This window comes from Anas acuta, chromosome 8 (assembly GCF_963932015.1).
Source record: "Anas acuta chromosome 8, bAnaAcu1.1, whole genome shotgun sequence".
Taxonomy (NCBI): Eukaryota; Metazoa; Chordata; class Aves; order Anseriformes; family Anatidae; genus Anas; species Anas acuta.
In genome coordinates, this window is record NC_088986.1 from 5,949,828 (window position 1) to 5,964,688 (window position 14,861).

General features: G+C 45.3%; 1 protein-coding gene across 2 annotated transcripts in view; it reads left to right on the top strand.

The window, feature by feature from the left end:
• Positions 1 to 14,461: 14,461 nt before the first annotated feature.
• Positions 14,462 to 14,861, top strand: part of LRP8 (LDL receptor related protein 8) — a 166,436-nt gene continuing 166,036 nt past the window's right edge. For both annotated transcript variants that reach the window (XM_068690150.1, XM_068690151.1), the window contains exon 1: positions 14,462 to 14,620. In XM_068690150.1, the coding sequence (XP_068546251.1) occupies positions 14,551 to 14,620 (70 nt within the window). In that variant the 5' untranslated portion in view covers positions 14,462 to 14,550. The remainder of the gene's footprint in view (positions 14,621 to 14,861) is intronic.

Consider the following 14,861-nt stretch of genomic DNA (forward strand, 5'->3'; position numbering starts at 1 on the left):
AATAAAGCAGCATATTGGTATTTCAGCAGTGGCTCTTTTCACCACGTTTCTGGGTGGTGTCCCCTTAAAATCCACTGGTGTATGTTGCTAATTCAGTGTAAGCTACTTGTGGAGATAATTTTACATGACATGTACAACTCTAACGCACCCCAAAGGCATTTCCAACTCTCCCTCATGGTAGAACACCAGGAAATGTCAGAACCCTGTGCACTGGCGTGCTAAACTTTACCTGGACACCTGACACCCAACCAGGTCTTGCAAATGCATACAATACTCAGAAGTTTAAAGCCAGACACCCAGGTACCCAGAAGCTAGTTACATCACCCAGGATGCTTATTAGGACAGAATGCAAAGTCTACTTCATCTTCTTTTCTTTCTGCTTTTATTTATTATTATTTAAACAAAGCAGTTTAGTGCATAATGAGGACAGAACCAGACCCTCTTCAGTGGCCTTCAGTGCCAGAAGAGACAATGAGCAGGACCTGAGATGCAGGGGATTCCACACGAATGTAAGAACCTTTCCATGAGGAGGTGGTTGAACACTGGCCCAGGTTGCCCTGTCAGCTTTCAGAACCTGACAGGACGTGGCCCAGGGCAGCCTGCTCTGGCTGACCTTACACTGAGCCACGGATTAGAGTAGATGATCTCCAGGTCCCTACCCACCTCAACTGTCCTGGGATTCCTCAGAGAACAAAAGTTTGGTGCAGATAATGTAATTTTGTAGAAATGAAGAAATATTAAATATAGCCATGGACAGAAGGTAGACTGTCCCGGAGGTACAGCAAAGAGAATTTACACAATTATCATCACACTGGATGTGTATTTGCACCTGCAGAGACATAGAGCTTGCTGTCACCTCTGAGAGGAAGGCCAGGACGTGAGCTAATACTCAGCTCAGTGCTTAATTAACCAAGGAAAAAATATCAATAGAGGTGCATCTGAATGTCACAGATAATATGGAAATACAATTTCTAATTTAATGTAGTAAAGTCTCTAGACATGCCCACCCCATATAAATGAGATCTAGGCCGTTATTAAATGGGAAGAATGATAAAGCGAGGTAAGAAAGGCTAATCTGAGGCGGCTTGCTGCAGCTTTATCAGAGATGTGCCGATAGGGATCATCTGTGTTTCTGGACAACGGTACTTTCAGTTTCATAAAAAATTGTTCCAAAGGAGCTAATCTGTCACTCAGATTTTTGTTATAAGTCAGCGCTCCACTGTGGTTCAGACAAATGAACAACTCTCCCTCCCTTCATTATCTCAAAGCCAGTGGATTGGTGACCGAGCTGCAGGGTAGGTGCGGCAGGGCTTGCCTGGCCAGCCCAGGGAAAGGGACCCAGCCCCTGATGTCCCTGCACCAACTGCACCAAAACAACTCCTCGCTGCAGAGCTTGTGGTGCTCTGTTCGGAGCGTGGTGCTGGCATCCTGAGCTCTGCTCATGGGGAATGACTTTGTGTTACAAAGCACTCATCTTTGATTTGATAAATCTCTGTAAGCCGGTGTTCTGTTCACGAATGGTACTGGGTAGTCGTGGAAACAACATCTTTTCCTTATCTGAAAAAGATAATACAGACAGTGATGATGGATATTCTTCTCAGTCCCGTGCACAGTGATCCAGAGACTTCCATAAATAGTTTAATACCAAGCGGGGGGCAAAGAGTTTCCAAGTTTGTGTTCTTTCCCAGTATCAGTGAGAACATCAAATCCCACTAATGCAGGGCTTTGTTCTTCTCTGACATTACATAAATTAACAACTCCACTTACAAGTAAATGGTGGTATTCATTAGAAGGGCCCAGAGAAAAACCTGGCAGAAGTCCATGTCGAGAAAAGCACCATGCCACATAGACTTTTTCCCCAAACCTCAGCTGCTGACCACTGCTGGAAGCAGGATGTGGTGCTGTGCCTGGCCCGATGCAGAAGTGATGTCCTCAAATCAGCTGCCTGCCAAGGATAACTTCTTGTTTCAAGTGATCTAAATTAATTTGAGCCAGCGATTTAATTTTTAAATGCTCCTTGTTCCATGACTGTAACACATAGTTCTCTGGTCATGTTAATGATGACTGTATTCAGTCAGGGCAGAGTGGTAGAAAGAGCAGCAAGTGGAAATACCCAGGGAAGAAAAGTGGAAAAAATCAATATTTGTCAGCAAGAAAACACCAACATTGTAGAAAAATATGTCATTTTCAGGCACAGTAATAAGAAATACAATAGCATAGAGATGCTTTTGTTCTCTTTTGTGAAAAGATAAGAAATATATAGATGGCTGGATCCTTTCAGGTGGGAGAATAAGGAAGCATCCTTCAGTAGCTCTGTCTTTCACAGCATGGAATTGATTTTAGCTAAATCTAAACCCAGAGAAAGTAATCCTTGTGTGAAAAATTCATTGGATCTAAGTGACTTCTTATTTCAACAAGCAGGTCAACATCTGTGCAAACAAATATTGTCCCAGAGAGGCACATACAGCAGGATCATGCTGGACAGGTACATTGGCTTCCTCAGAGTTTTGAATGAAGAGTGACTGCGCACCTCCACCAAAACCTGTAACATTTTGTTGTGAGCTGAGTCAGGGCAAAATGACAAGCTCGTGGTGCACATTGTAGGAGCATGAGCAGCAGCTTAAGGATGCCCGGACTTGGATGCTGCTTTTTGTATGCCAAAGCCCCTTTCCTCTGACTGCCCCTGTCTGGAGATGTGACAAAGGCTTCTCTTGGCCACACCGGGCTCTGTGCTGGTGGCCCACTGGTCCCATTAGCCTTCATTCTCTGTGCAGAGCACTGCAAGCAGGCTCTCTGGCTCTCGTGTCCTTCTCTGAACACCCACTCCTCTGATCTTAAGCAACAATGCTGACCAGCCTAACAGAGTGCCCTGCTGTGTGTTCCCTTCTTGTGCTTCTTGCTGGCTACTGGCCAGGAATATCTCATCATTTGACAGGACAAGGAGTAATGGTCACAAGATAAAGCACAGGAAGTTCCACACCAACATGCGAAAGAATTTCTTCACGGTCAGGGTGACAGAGCACTGGGACAGGCTGCCCAGGGAGGTTGTGGGGTCTCCTTCTCTGGAGATATTCAAGGCCTGTCTGAACACCTACCTGGGCAGCCTGCTCTGAGGAACCTGCTTTGGCAGAGGGGTTGGACCTGATGATCTTTTGAGGTCCCTTCCAACCCTTTCAGTTCTGTGATTCTGTGGTGCTAATGGCACTAATGTTTCCAAGAATATGAGTGTGACTTCCTGCTGCTCCATGTGCCTTTACTGTGTGCTTATATGCACAACAGCGTGTATCTGTGTGGTGCAGAAGGATGCATCCAGAATTCATTTTCTTTCTCATGTAATATTAAAGGTATTTCTAAAAGAGTAACTAGTGAAGTGATGACAATCCTCCAGCCTTGAACTCTAAGCTTTGCTCATGTGATTAGTTTAGGTAACTAGCTTCTGATATAGGGAAGTGGTATTGATGGGTTTGTTTTTTTTCACCCTGCCTCTTCTATTTTGAAATTTGCTGTCTCCCAATAGTACCGTTCGGAGTAAGCTCAAAGCTGCTGTTGTGTTTCCTACAGGAGCCCTCCAGTAATGTGCAGAGAGGAACTCATCTGGCATTTCTGAGCCATTCTTTCAGTTGCCCATGCGCTGTTTTACAATGCAGGTGTTTGAGAAAATGGCAGTGGGAGTATAATACGAGCTTGGTTGGAATCTCTCCTTTTCCAAAAGCCTAGGGGACTTCTCAAGACACATGCTTCTGGCTCATAAACTTAGACAATCACAAATGCTTAAAAGAGCAGATGCAGGTTGTCTATTCACTCAGCTGGACCTTTTCTGTAAGCAATTCAGCTCTTCAGGCAGTCTCCCATAATTCGGATTTATCTTTGTGTTTGTTTCCTCAGACTCATCTCCTTTTTAACTGTGGAAGAAACAAAAAGCTACCTAAAGTCATGATGTTCTCATTCCCAGCCCTATGTTAAAATTAACAGCCTTAATTCTGCTATTTTACACACTTGAATTTTGTTAATCTGTAATTATGGGATTGGACACTATATTTTTTGCTTGGGACCTTTGCTTCATTGAAACATTAACAGGATAAGGTGTACTCTGGAAATAAATCAGTAGTCTGTAGTGAATGAGCACCACGGCCTTTCCTGTTGCAGAAACAGAAAAGGAGATAGCCAGTGATGCAAGGATCTACAGAAAGAAAAATGACATTTCTGATAGCTTGCCATCATGGCAAGTCAATAGCCGAGAAATAGATTTTATCTCCACTTGTGCCAGAGAACTCCTTTTTGATTCTGAGCATCCTAATTACATCAGACAAAACTTTTCAAGGCTGTTTTCTAATTGTGAGTGTGTCTGTTCTGTGGTAAACAGCTAAGGTCCCAGGGCTGCAAACTGGGTAATTGTTGAGCGACCACAGTTCCAGCTGAAGTCTTTGGGATCGTAATCCTGGATCTATGAAGCACTGTACAATAGCCTGAAAATACAGGTTTTAAGCAGCTTGTGCCCAGCTTCATCTGGTATTTTGTACTCAGTTCATGTTTTCCAAAAATGGCAAAAACCATAACCTTAACATCTCAGAAAGTTTATAAAATGAATGCGTTACTGTCTGAAGCATTCATACTGTTCTGATAAGCACCACAGAAAAGCCTATGAAGAAATGAATAATTCTGTTTTCAAAGCAGAATCTGAATAGAGTGCAATAAATAATGCCTGGTGAGACCAAATAATGAAGGGAAAATAAACCATTGAAAGCTACACATTAGTTGAACATTGTTCATTCTGTGCACTGAATGAGGTAAGGATCTTATGAAAACGAGCATATGTGACAGTGTCATTTACAGTGATATTGTGGTGCCCGTGCACAAAGCACATGAATTACTGTTTCACAGGCAACCACACCACTTTATGTGCTTGATTAGCAGCCTTTATAATGTAAGCATAGCATAGTTTTTGTGTGCCATAAATAAGTTACATGGTTTTTAACTAATTTGGAGTCCCTACTTCAAGATCTGAAGCCTTTTCAGTTAAATGGTACCAGGGTTATTCTGTTCTTTCATGTGGGGGAACAATACATTCCCCCTGCTTTAGTCCTTTGAAATATTTGAGTTTTGTCTGAAACTGAGAACCAAAATGAAGAATCAGCCTGGTGCAGGTATCTCACGTGATGAATTTTATTAACACTGTAAGCTGAAAACTGAATTTTATTGTGGAAAGTACTCGGCAGGAACTAAGACATCCGTTGGTGACACTGATGTTTCCTGTCATAGCGCTGTTCTTTAGGAGGGTCTGTGGCTCCTGCACCTCACACCAGCACTGGCTGGTCCTTGGGGGAGCCACCAGTCATGGTTATGTATATGTCCTATAGTGCTGTTTCTCACAGAAAGAAACAGATACCTGATTACCCATCTTTAAGGACAGAGAAGCGTTTTGGTCAGCCTCCAGGTGGTGAGGATAAATTGCCTGATTTCATAAATGGTTTTTGTAAGCAAATATTGGTTAACTGATAGGATTTCAAGGAGACTATGCACGAAAGACAGCGATGCAGTATCTGGATATCTGAGCTAGATGTGAGTGAGTCACATGAGGTGTTTGGGTTGCTCACAAGGTTGTTGGGAGAATGGATTTGTATCAAGTTCCCTGCTGCCTAGATAAATAGCGTTGCTGATGATGCAGGAAGGTGTCAGAAGATGATGGTCAGGTTGACTTCTCATATGGCAGAAGGCAGAGAATTTGGGACTTGCTGAAAGCTATAAGCTAAGCACAGGTGTTTCTTCCTTCTTATCTTGTGCTTAGGCCAGTATGACAAACGTGCAGCCCCAGGGTCATTAGGTAATAAGCTCCTCTGCTCACAGAAATAACTACAGAAAGGCTATCATTTAAATTATTTTTTTACTTTTTGGCCTTTTTGAGAAGCTACTCTCCCATTTTTACCACCAACAATTTTCCACTCTGCTTTGCAGGACTCAGGCACTAACTTCTTTCAAGATAAATTCTCTTAAGTACCAGTATCTCTTACATCTGAATTCTTGTACCCTTGGGAATAAACAAACCAACCAAACAAACACAAAACCAAACCACACCATGTTGTACTTAATCACAGGAATCATACCCTTTGAGCTCCCTCTGAAGGTGGATGAATACCCAGAGATGTCTGAAAACGAGGGGGCTTTAACTTAACACGAGAACAATGACAATTTAAAAATGTTATAAAGGTGCCAGCTATGCTGGTTTCAGTTTTGATAAGGGATGAAGCTTTTGCATTTTTTATATAAAGGCTGACAAAAAAGTCATTTAAGCTCCCCTAAACTTTTGCAGCAGGACTGTATCACATTCCTTTTTTAACACCGAGGATGGCAGGACAGGTCTGTCTTAAAAGACTGTTGTGAAATACTATGTTGCTGCATAAAAGTCAAAAGACTACTTTTGATTTGCAGACCTACTGGATGACGCTTTCAGATTCTTAAAATTGATTTGGAAATAATTCTGATATAATGGAAAATGGATATAGGAAAATCCACAAAAATACAGCCACACACTGCAGGTAAAAGCAGATGGAACTTAACTCGAATTTTAGTTAAGGGAAGATTCTGCTTTTATATTACTAGAATTTCTGGAACCTTCAGAAAGATAAGTAACTTCAGGTTACTAAACTCTTAAAAGATTAATGTGGCCTTTGGTACACATTTTGTTTCCAGGTGTATATGTGTTATGATCATTGATCAGAACACAAGCATATAAAGCATGGTAATATTTATTTATTTATCTATTTTATTTGGATAGCCTAGCCTCACAGATTATTCTTTCCTAAGAAGAGGAACATTTGTCCATGAGTAACATTTATGCTGTGAGCACCACTGCAAGAAGGTGACAGGAGACCTATCACCATCCACACACCAGATACCATCGGCAGGTTGCATGGTAATAAGAGGGGCTGAGCTGATGAGGATTGGGGTTCTGATAAGGCTCCAGGCTTGTAGTGCCCTACCCACGGGTACACTCCCTGGCTGCAGGGCACTGCCACGGCCGCCACCAGCTGTGGTTCCCTGCAGCAGACCACAGGGCAGGCCGACCATCTGCATCCTGCATATGGGGCTACAGATGGGGAGAGAGGTCACAGTGCGGAGCTGCTCGGGGATTTGCTACGAGGCTCCTGGTGGGGAGCGTGCAACAGGAGATAACCACATTGCTCTCGGCTCCTTGGCTGAGATGTACACGGCTGATGGTTGTGTTTCGTGGCCTCTTCAGCCCTGTCTCATTTTTCTTGCTTCTCTAAAATGGGTCCTGCATAAATTTTCCTGGCCAGGCAGATTTTTGAGAGGCCAATAATGCTGTTAGACCCTAGATGAACATGAATAATAGCCTGTTTGCACAGCTGATAACTGAGCTGTAAAAATGAATCTGCTTCCAGATGAAACTCGACACGCAAAATTTAAGCTTGGGGAGCAATTCTTTGTACATATTATGAAAAAAATAAATGACTTGGACTGCTTAATTTTTATTCGTCCTTAAAATACAGAATCCTACAAGAGGGTCAGCAGAGAAAGCTCCTGTGTTTTGACATAGCACTTGAAATTAGCTTCAGGCATAAAATACAGCAAATGTTTAATCTGTAATAAAGTTGAATCTGCTCATTTTGGAGAATAACAATGGCCGAGGGTCGAAGCTTTGCGTCCTGTAGTTGCCAGATGGGATAATTTCCAAAAGGGAATTTGGATGGTAATCAGTGTCCGCTGGGATCCATGCCCACCGCTCCGAGTCCTCGTGCCACAAAGGAGAGATTAGGGGCAGAATGAGAATGTGCAGGGCTGGCACGAATCAAAGGGACTCCCTGTAAAACCTATTACATCTGCGCTCTGAAAAATGCATAGAGAAACTGACAGTCAGGAAAATGCAGTTTTGATTGCGCTTTGATGGCTGGGAAGCTAAAATTTTGTGGGTGGGTGGCTGAGTGTAACTCCATGTCCATGCCAGCTTTATTTGTCTGAGACAGTCAGAGTCAGGCCAGTTTTCATTGTCCTTTCAGGACTTTCAGAGCAGCAGGATAAATAAAGCAATGAAACGGGGAAATGAATTTATAGACTTTGGTTGTCAAATGATTAACAAAAGGCCCAAATCTTGGTGTTTTGTTCCATTGAATTTGTTTTGGCAAAGCAAAGATAATATTGCGAACCTGTACAAAGGGAGGTGCCTTTACTTCCCTCTGTGCCTTTGTGCTGGCCGGGTGACTTGCTGAATGCAAGTTTCCCTTTTGCACTAAAAGCAGGTGTTGCTCTCCACTGAATTGCGAGATACAGACACTATGCATGGGTCTGGGACCCCCGGAGTTGGCTTGTATTAGTCCAGAACAGATGCCAAAGGTCTGGGTGGCAATGTCTGCGTGTCTTCAATGACTGCTTTCTAATGGTAAGAGAAACAAGCACCTCCCAAACTCAGCTTCAGGTGAGCTCCAAGGACTTGGCGTGATCTCTGGGGAGCCCGGTGCAGTCCCTGAGGCCCGTGCCCTCCAGCAGGTGAACGTGCCCTTGCTGTGGGGCATAGCTCTCTAAACCAGCAGCTTTAACCTGATCTGGGCCCAGGCTGTCCCATTTTCCAGGGAGTGGGAGCAGCTGAGCAGGGCCGTGAGGCTGTGAGCAGCCCCTCAGAGCACTGCTCCAGTGCTGCATGTCAGCGTGGTGTTTCCTTTCTTTGAAGGACCGTGGGCCTCCTTTGCAAGTAGCAAGACCAGCCTGCGATGACCAGTGGACAAAAAATGTGGCGATCCCACCAGGTGGCACAGGTTATACTGAAATAGAAAAATGATTTAAAAAATAGTAACTCTGAGATTAGTGTAGACAGGCTTGGAGAAGAATGGCATTTAAGCTTTCTAGAGAGTGGATGAAAGGGAGATAAGGGCACTGGAGCAGGAGCATCATGAGTAAGAACTGCAGTGCTTCGGCTGAGGGCTGTGGGATGCACTTGTGGCAGTTCCACCTGCACGAGTCTGACCGGATCTGTGCAGACATGCAAATACACAAACACTGGGCTTTGGCAGAGCTGTAGGAGAGCTCAGCACTGAAGCACAAGAGCAGGAGCAAATCAAGGACCTGCTGAGTTAGCAGCAGGTTTGGGGGCGTTGGTTTAGACTACAAGTAACAATCTGTTTGTATCCTTTCAGGCCTGAACCATCTTGGTTAGAACTTAACATTTGGGGAACTGGGAGACACTTCTTGAAGGAAGGATCGGGGGCAGGTATTTCGAGAAGTGTACTTGAAAAGCTAGGAAGGAGGGTATTTTGTGCTTCTGGAAACTATGTCTATAGGACACGTTCTGAAGTGCATCCATCACTTGATGCTTTATGCGATATGACAAAATGCCACAGGGGTTCATCCGTCAACTGCTGTTGCAGCAACACGATTTAACAGGCAGGAAATCTGAAAGGGCACGTTCTGAAACTTTGTTTAACAGAACCGTAGCTCTGGGAGCACACATACATATGTCTATCACGTACAAACATTTTCAGCTTCAAAGAACCAAGTTTTTCCCAACTCAGAAATGTAAACTAGGCTATATTTGTAATGTGTAACACAATTGTAATGTGGCTCTAATGTGTCTGTGATGAAATTGTGCATAGAGACACCCAGAAATATGAATTTTATCATCAACTAAGCAAAACACCATGCAAAGACAGGAGATACTCAAACATCAGACCCACCTTTGCAAGATGATTATTGGATTCTTCTTTCCTGGAAAAAAGATCTCCCAATTCTTCCCTCTTCTTCCTCTTCCTCCATAACATTTTGGGAAGTTTTAAAAAACTAGCTTGATTTTATCCACTTTGAAAGACAAATTATTCCATACTAACCAAGCTGAAATCTTTAGTCTATGCACAATTCTCTTGTCAGGTAGGAATTGAAAGTGATGAGATGGCAAGAGCTAATGGGAAGCCTTTGAAAGACGTCATTAAAGACAAGCCAGTAAATCAAAAGAGGAAGGAAGAAAAACAACATTCAGAATGAGACCTTGAAAAAGTTGCTCTTAATGATCTTTCACTTTAAAAAGGAAAATAAACGTTGAGTTCATATTCCCCCATAAAGAAAGCCAGCCTTGTCAAGCAGCTGTAAGAATTTCCAATTCCACTTAGCATGAGGACAGAGGGACAGCACTATCTGGAGCGCAAGATGGGTTTTAAAGTGTTCTGCTGCCATGTGAAATCCATACAAATATAATGAGAAACATTCCATGCAGACGTCATCCTAAATTCCCGTTTGGGTATTGTTTGCTCCCTGATGTTGTAATTAATGCTAAAATAATTTGTGTGAGCCTTCAGGATGCTTAGAGCTTTCCAGAGGGCTGCTAGGAGCTGAGGGCATTTTGCACCTCACGGAACCAGCCCCTGTCCCTGCTTCTGCCATCCCCGCACAATGCAGCACTTCTTCGCAGCGCTGGGGCCTGAACAAATAAGGTGTGGGAGAGAAACGGAGTGAGCCCCTAGCTTACAGAATTTTTAAAAGGCAAGAAAAAATCCAGGCTTGACGCTGCTACTAGGTCGCACTGTGTCTAAGCCCTTTGGGAGCCATACAGCAAACAGCAGGCTGTGGTACTAATCTGCTGCTTACAGCTTTGGTAGATGGTCACTGCAGAGTGACACGAGACACTGTCAACTTCAGTTTTGCTCCAATTCATGATTCCTTTGTTAGGAGTAGCAGGATAAATAGTTTGAAGTGAAACATCTTGAAAAAATCCCACTGTACTTGTTACTAACTATGGCCTCAAGTCTGCATTTCTGTTAGCTTTCACGGTGATTAGTCACTGTACAGCAGCAAAGAGCAGATCAGTCTATAGCAGCACTCCTCCAGCATGCAAAAGATCTTGCCAGACACCTAATCCTCACTTTTTTTCTTCTCAGTCCCTTCATTCTTATGCTCATTAAAATTAATGGGAAAGATCCCTATTGTGACTGTAGGTTTGGTTGCACTCAAAGATGTATTGTCCAGGGATGCTGCCATGGCAGGGTGTTCGGCCTTGGGATGGGAATGAAGGGCAGAAGCTTTCTGTGTTAACTCCTCTCTAGCTGAATAAAAACTTTCCCAGTGGGCTGCGAACCATCTCTTAGCTTCCCCCTGCTTCCCTGAGAGTAACTCACTACAGAGATGCAGGAACAAGAGCATGACGTGGAAGAAGATGGATCTGAAGCCGCACAGGAAGAGTCCTGTGAGTGATGCAGTGCTCTTCAGGAAGCCGGCTTCCCAGGGAGCTGCTCTTCTCAGCTACTTGGGAGCCTTACATGGGCACTGCTGAATGACACCGGTTAACACCTCAGTTGAAATGCTAAGGAAAACGTGGGGCAGGTAGGCAGCGGACCAGCTTGGGTCTGCAGTTAGGCAGACATACATAGCTTCGGTTCATGGGAGTGGTTCTAAGTCAGGATTGCTCTGAACACACCGAGAATGCATGAATCATATGCACAGCTGAGATCCAGATTGATATCCTGACGTGTGTATGCAGTTAGCGAACACATGATGCGGGGTATTTTAGATTTAAATGGAAGCCCCGGTCAGTAAGTGTTGCAGTCTCATGCCTGGATAATAAGCACCTCCGAGATTTTTTTGGCCAGCAGCGAGGCGGTGCTGTATCATACTGCTTCTTGTGCTTGGCTAAGGGATAGCTGAGTGACAGCTGTAGGACAGAGATCAGTTACGGCTGTGGAAGTGAGACATTCTGGCTTGTAGGAGACAGTTCTTGGGTGATAAACTGATGGGGTTTGTAGTTTTACTTAAAGCTGATTGTATGATGTCCTCCTTTTTCAGTAGACCACAAACTAGCTAAAAATAAGGATGTCGTTAGAAGACATTGAGTATGCTAAGGGGGACTAAGTTGAACTTAGAACTTCAAAGAATGTGTGTGCTTTTTCTACAAGGAAGGCAAAATTACTGGGTGTTTTTTACAGACAGTTTTGCTAATTAGTTTAAATGATTGTCTTCATTTTCAAGAGGGTGAAAGATCAGCTTTTATGGAACTGGTCATAAGAGTGTGTCAGTTTATGGCTGACCATCTTTCCTTTGTGCTTTACCTCATAACACAGCAAAACAAAGCAAAACGGAACAGAAAGAAAAGACTGCTCATTCCACAGCAGTCCTCTACAGAGCCCTGAGAAGGCCTAACTGTTAGAAAAAACCTTCGAAGAAGTTGTCCTTGTAGAGCTAAGTGTTTTTTTGCTGATGAGTTCTCTTACTATAGCACCTGCAAACAAAAGTACGTTTGGCAATCCCAAAAACAGCAAGAAAGGTTGTGAAAAGCACAGCAGGTAAAAAACAGGATCTGTGTAAGAGTCTTAGGGGCTAGCCCTGAGCAGCAGTGACCCTGTATGTTCACTTGCTGGGTTGGTGGCTTGTCTTGTTTTTCACTCAGTAGAAGCTGCAGAAAATGAGTTCTAGTTTTAAATGCAACATGCAATACTATTTATAGCTTGAAATTCCCAGCACAGTTAGTTTATTAGTTATTATTATTTCATTATTATCAGAGAATTTTATTTTAAAAGGCAACTAATATTGCAGGTACTGACTTAGATCATTTGGGAGTTTAAGGGATATGGCAGCTAGCACATCGGTTCAACTAACTTAATGAAAGGTTTGGGAGGGTGTGTACGTGCATACCTGTGTGAGTAAACAACTACAGAACCCGATAGATTAACACGAGCCAGCAGAGATCCAGCATGCAGAATGCCAGTTGTTCATCATGACCCTGAGCAGACTTCTCTCCTCTATTACTTGTAGCTGTCACGGGATACTTAGGGATCTAAGTGACAAACTGTTGAAAAATGTTAAGTATGAAATAAAAGGGTTGGGTTCTGCATCAGAAAAAAATAAATCCAGCTTTAAAAATCAGTTTGACGTAGCTCAAAGAAATGGTGTGGATGTTGAAAGACACGGAGCTAATTGATGGGAAGTCCTTCTGGATGGATGGAGCTCTACTGCGATGTACCTCCTTGCGCTGTCAGCACCAGGCTGATTTGTGTCAGCTTGTGGTGTTTAATGCACAGAGGTATGTGACCAGAAGTAGGAGCAGATCAGCAGCCTTTAAATACAGCAGGTTATTAGAGTGTTCCTTCACAGTCCCCTGGTGCCCGCATTTGTGCTTTGGGGCAGGGGCTGTCCCATTGCTGGCTGCCCTGCATGAATGCTTAGGATGACTTTGAATGTTTAGCTAGTAGACAGGGGTAAAACATACCACATCAATGCCTGGAAAACAGGAAGCTATTCTGGGCAAGCATTGCCGTGTGCTGGCTCTGCTCTTACTTGCTCTTAGGCACCTGCTGCCAGGAGCAGTGTGGATCAGAAGGAGCTGGAGGGCCCCTTGGTCTCACCTGCTGCAACCAGACTTGTGATGAGGGGACAGACAGACGTGTGCGTGTGTTAAATCTACAAATGAAGCCAGTCACCAGCTAGAAAATGCAGTATATCAGATGTATTTTGTATACAATGGTTACTAAATGCTTTGTATTTGCTGTTGGACACTTAGTGTTTGGCCAGATACATCTGTGCTGTTGTTGCTTTGCAGATTTCCCTACAGTCTGGCTGAGAGCAGCGGGATTTCCATTCAGTTTGTGACTGCAGAGGTGTGCGCTTGGAAGAGATGGACCTTGGGAGGTAAATTACCAGTCTTAATTAACAATTTGAACATAATGGATACATCTAAATTTAATTTCTCTTACAAACCAAATGGTTTCCCTGGGCTAATTTTCTCCCCCTTCAGTTCCTATAGTCTCCTCCTTGCCTCTGCAATTCCTTTGACACGCACACATCCACCAGATGGTACTAGGCTACAAGCAGCCCTGCCGGGGAGGCCGGGAGCGGCTGCTGAATCGCTCGGCCAGGTGTCATCAGAGCGATGTGTTCAGGAGCCTGCTAACGTTGCTTTCTGTGAGTGGCAGGCAGGCCAAGTCAGCTTGTCTGAAATCAAATGAAATTCCAAGATGGATTGGTACCAAATCCCTGCTGGGAGCGATGCTCTGCCCGCTTCCACCTGGTTGGTATTGGATAGCTCCACTGCTGTCCTGGAGCAACTTGTAATTTAAAATATTTCAGAAAACAGAAGGAGGCCGGGAACTGGCTTTACAAACCTTTATTTTGACACACTTACAGCAGAGCAAACTCCCCTAACACATTACAAACAACCCATTTGCTCTGGGCACTTACCGTAACCCACCCCACGAGCCCAGCCACCCCGGCCTCCTTCCTCCCACCCCACAGCCGCTCCGACAACCTGCCGCAAACCCCCCTCCGGCTGCCCGCAGCGGGCTGCCCGCCCCGCCCCGCTCCGCTCCCCGCTCCCCGCAGCCTCCCGGTGCCAGCCCCGCCGGTGCCCTTTGGGCCGCGGTTACTGCTGGGGGCAGGCTCAGAGCCCCGCGCCCCCTGCGGGCGGTGGCGCGCAAACCAGGGCGCGCCGGCGCGGCAGCGCGCGCGGAGGGGGCGTGGCCAGGGGCGTGGCCTGGTTGGCGGCGGCGCGGGGCGGGGCGCAGAGCGGCGCGCCGGCTGCGCGCAACCCGCACACGGCGCGCTGCCACCGAGGGAGCGGGCAGCATGTGCCGGCCTGCGCTCGCCCGGCTGCTGCTGCTGCAGCTGCTGCTGCTCAAGCTGCACCTCGGCAAAGGTGGGGTCGGCGCGGCCCCCGGGGGAGCGCACGCCTCGGCTGGGCTACCCCAGGGGATGGGGGAGAGGGTCGGGGGCGCAGCTCCGGTATCGCCGCTCGTAGGGGGTTGCGGAGGAGGGAGCGGGGGCCGTGCACGCTCGTTAGCGGGGAATGCAACGCGGCCGCTGCTGACGGGAGCTGCCACCTTTAATCCCTCTCTGAAGGGATTTGCGGCTCGGCAAAGCAGCGCTGCGCCTGCAAA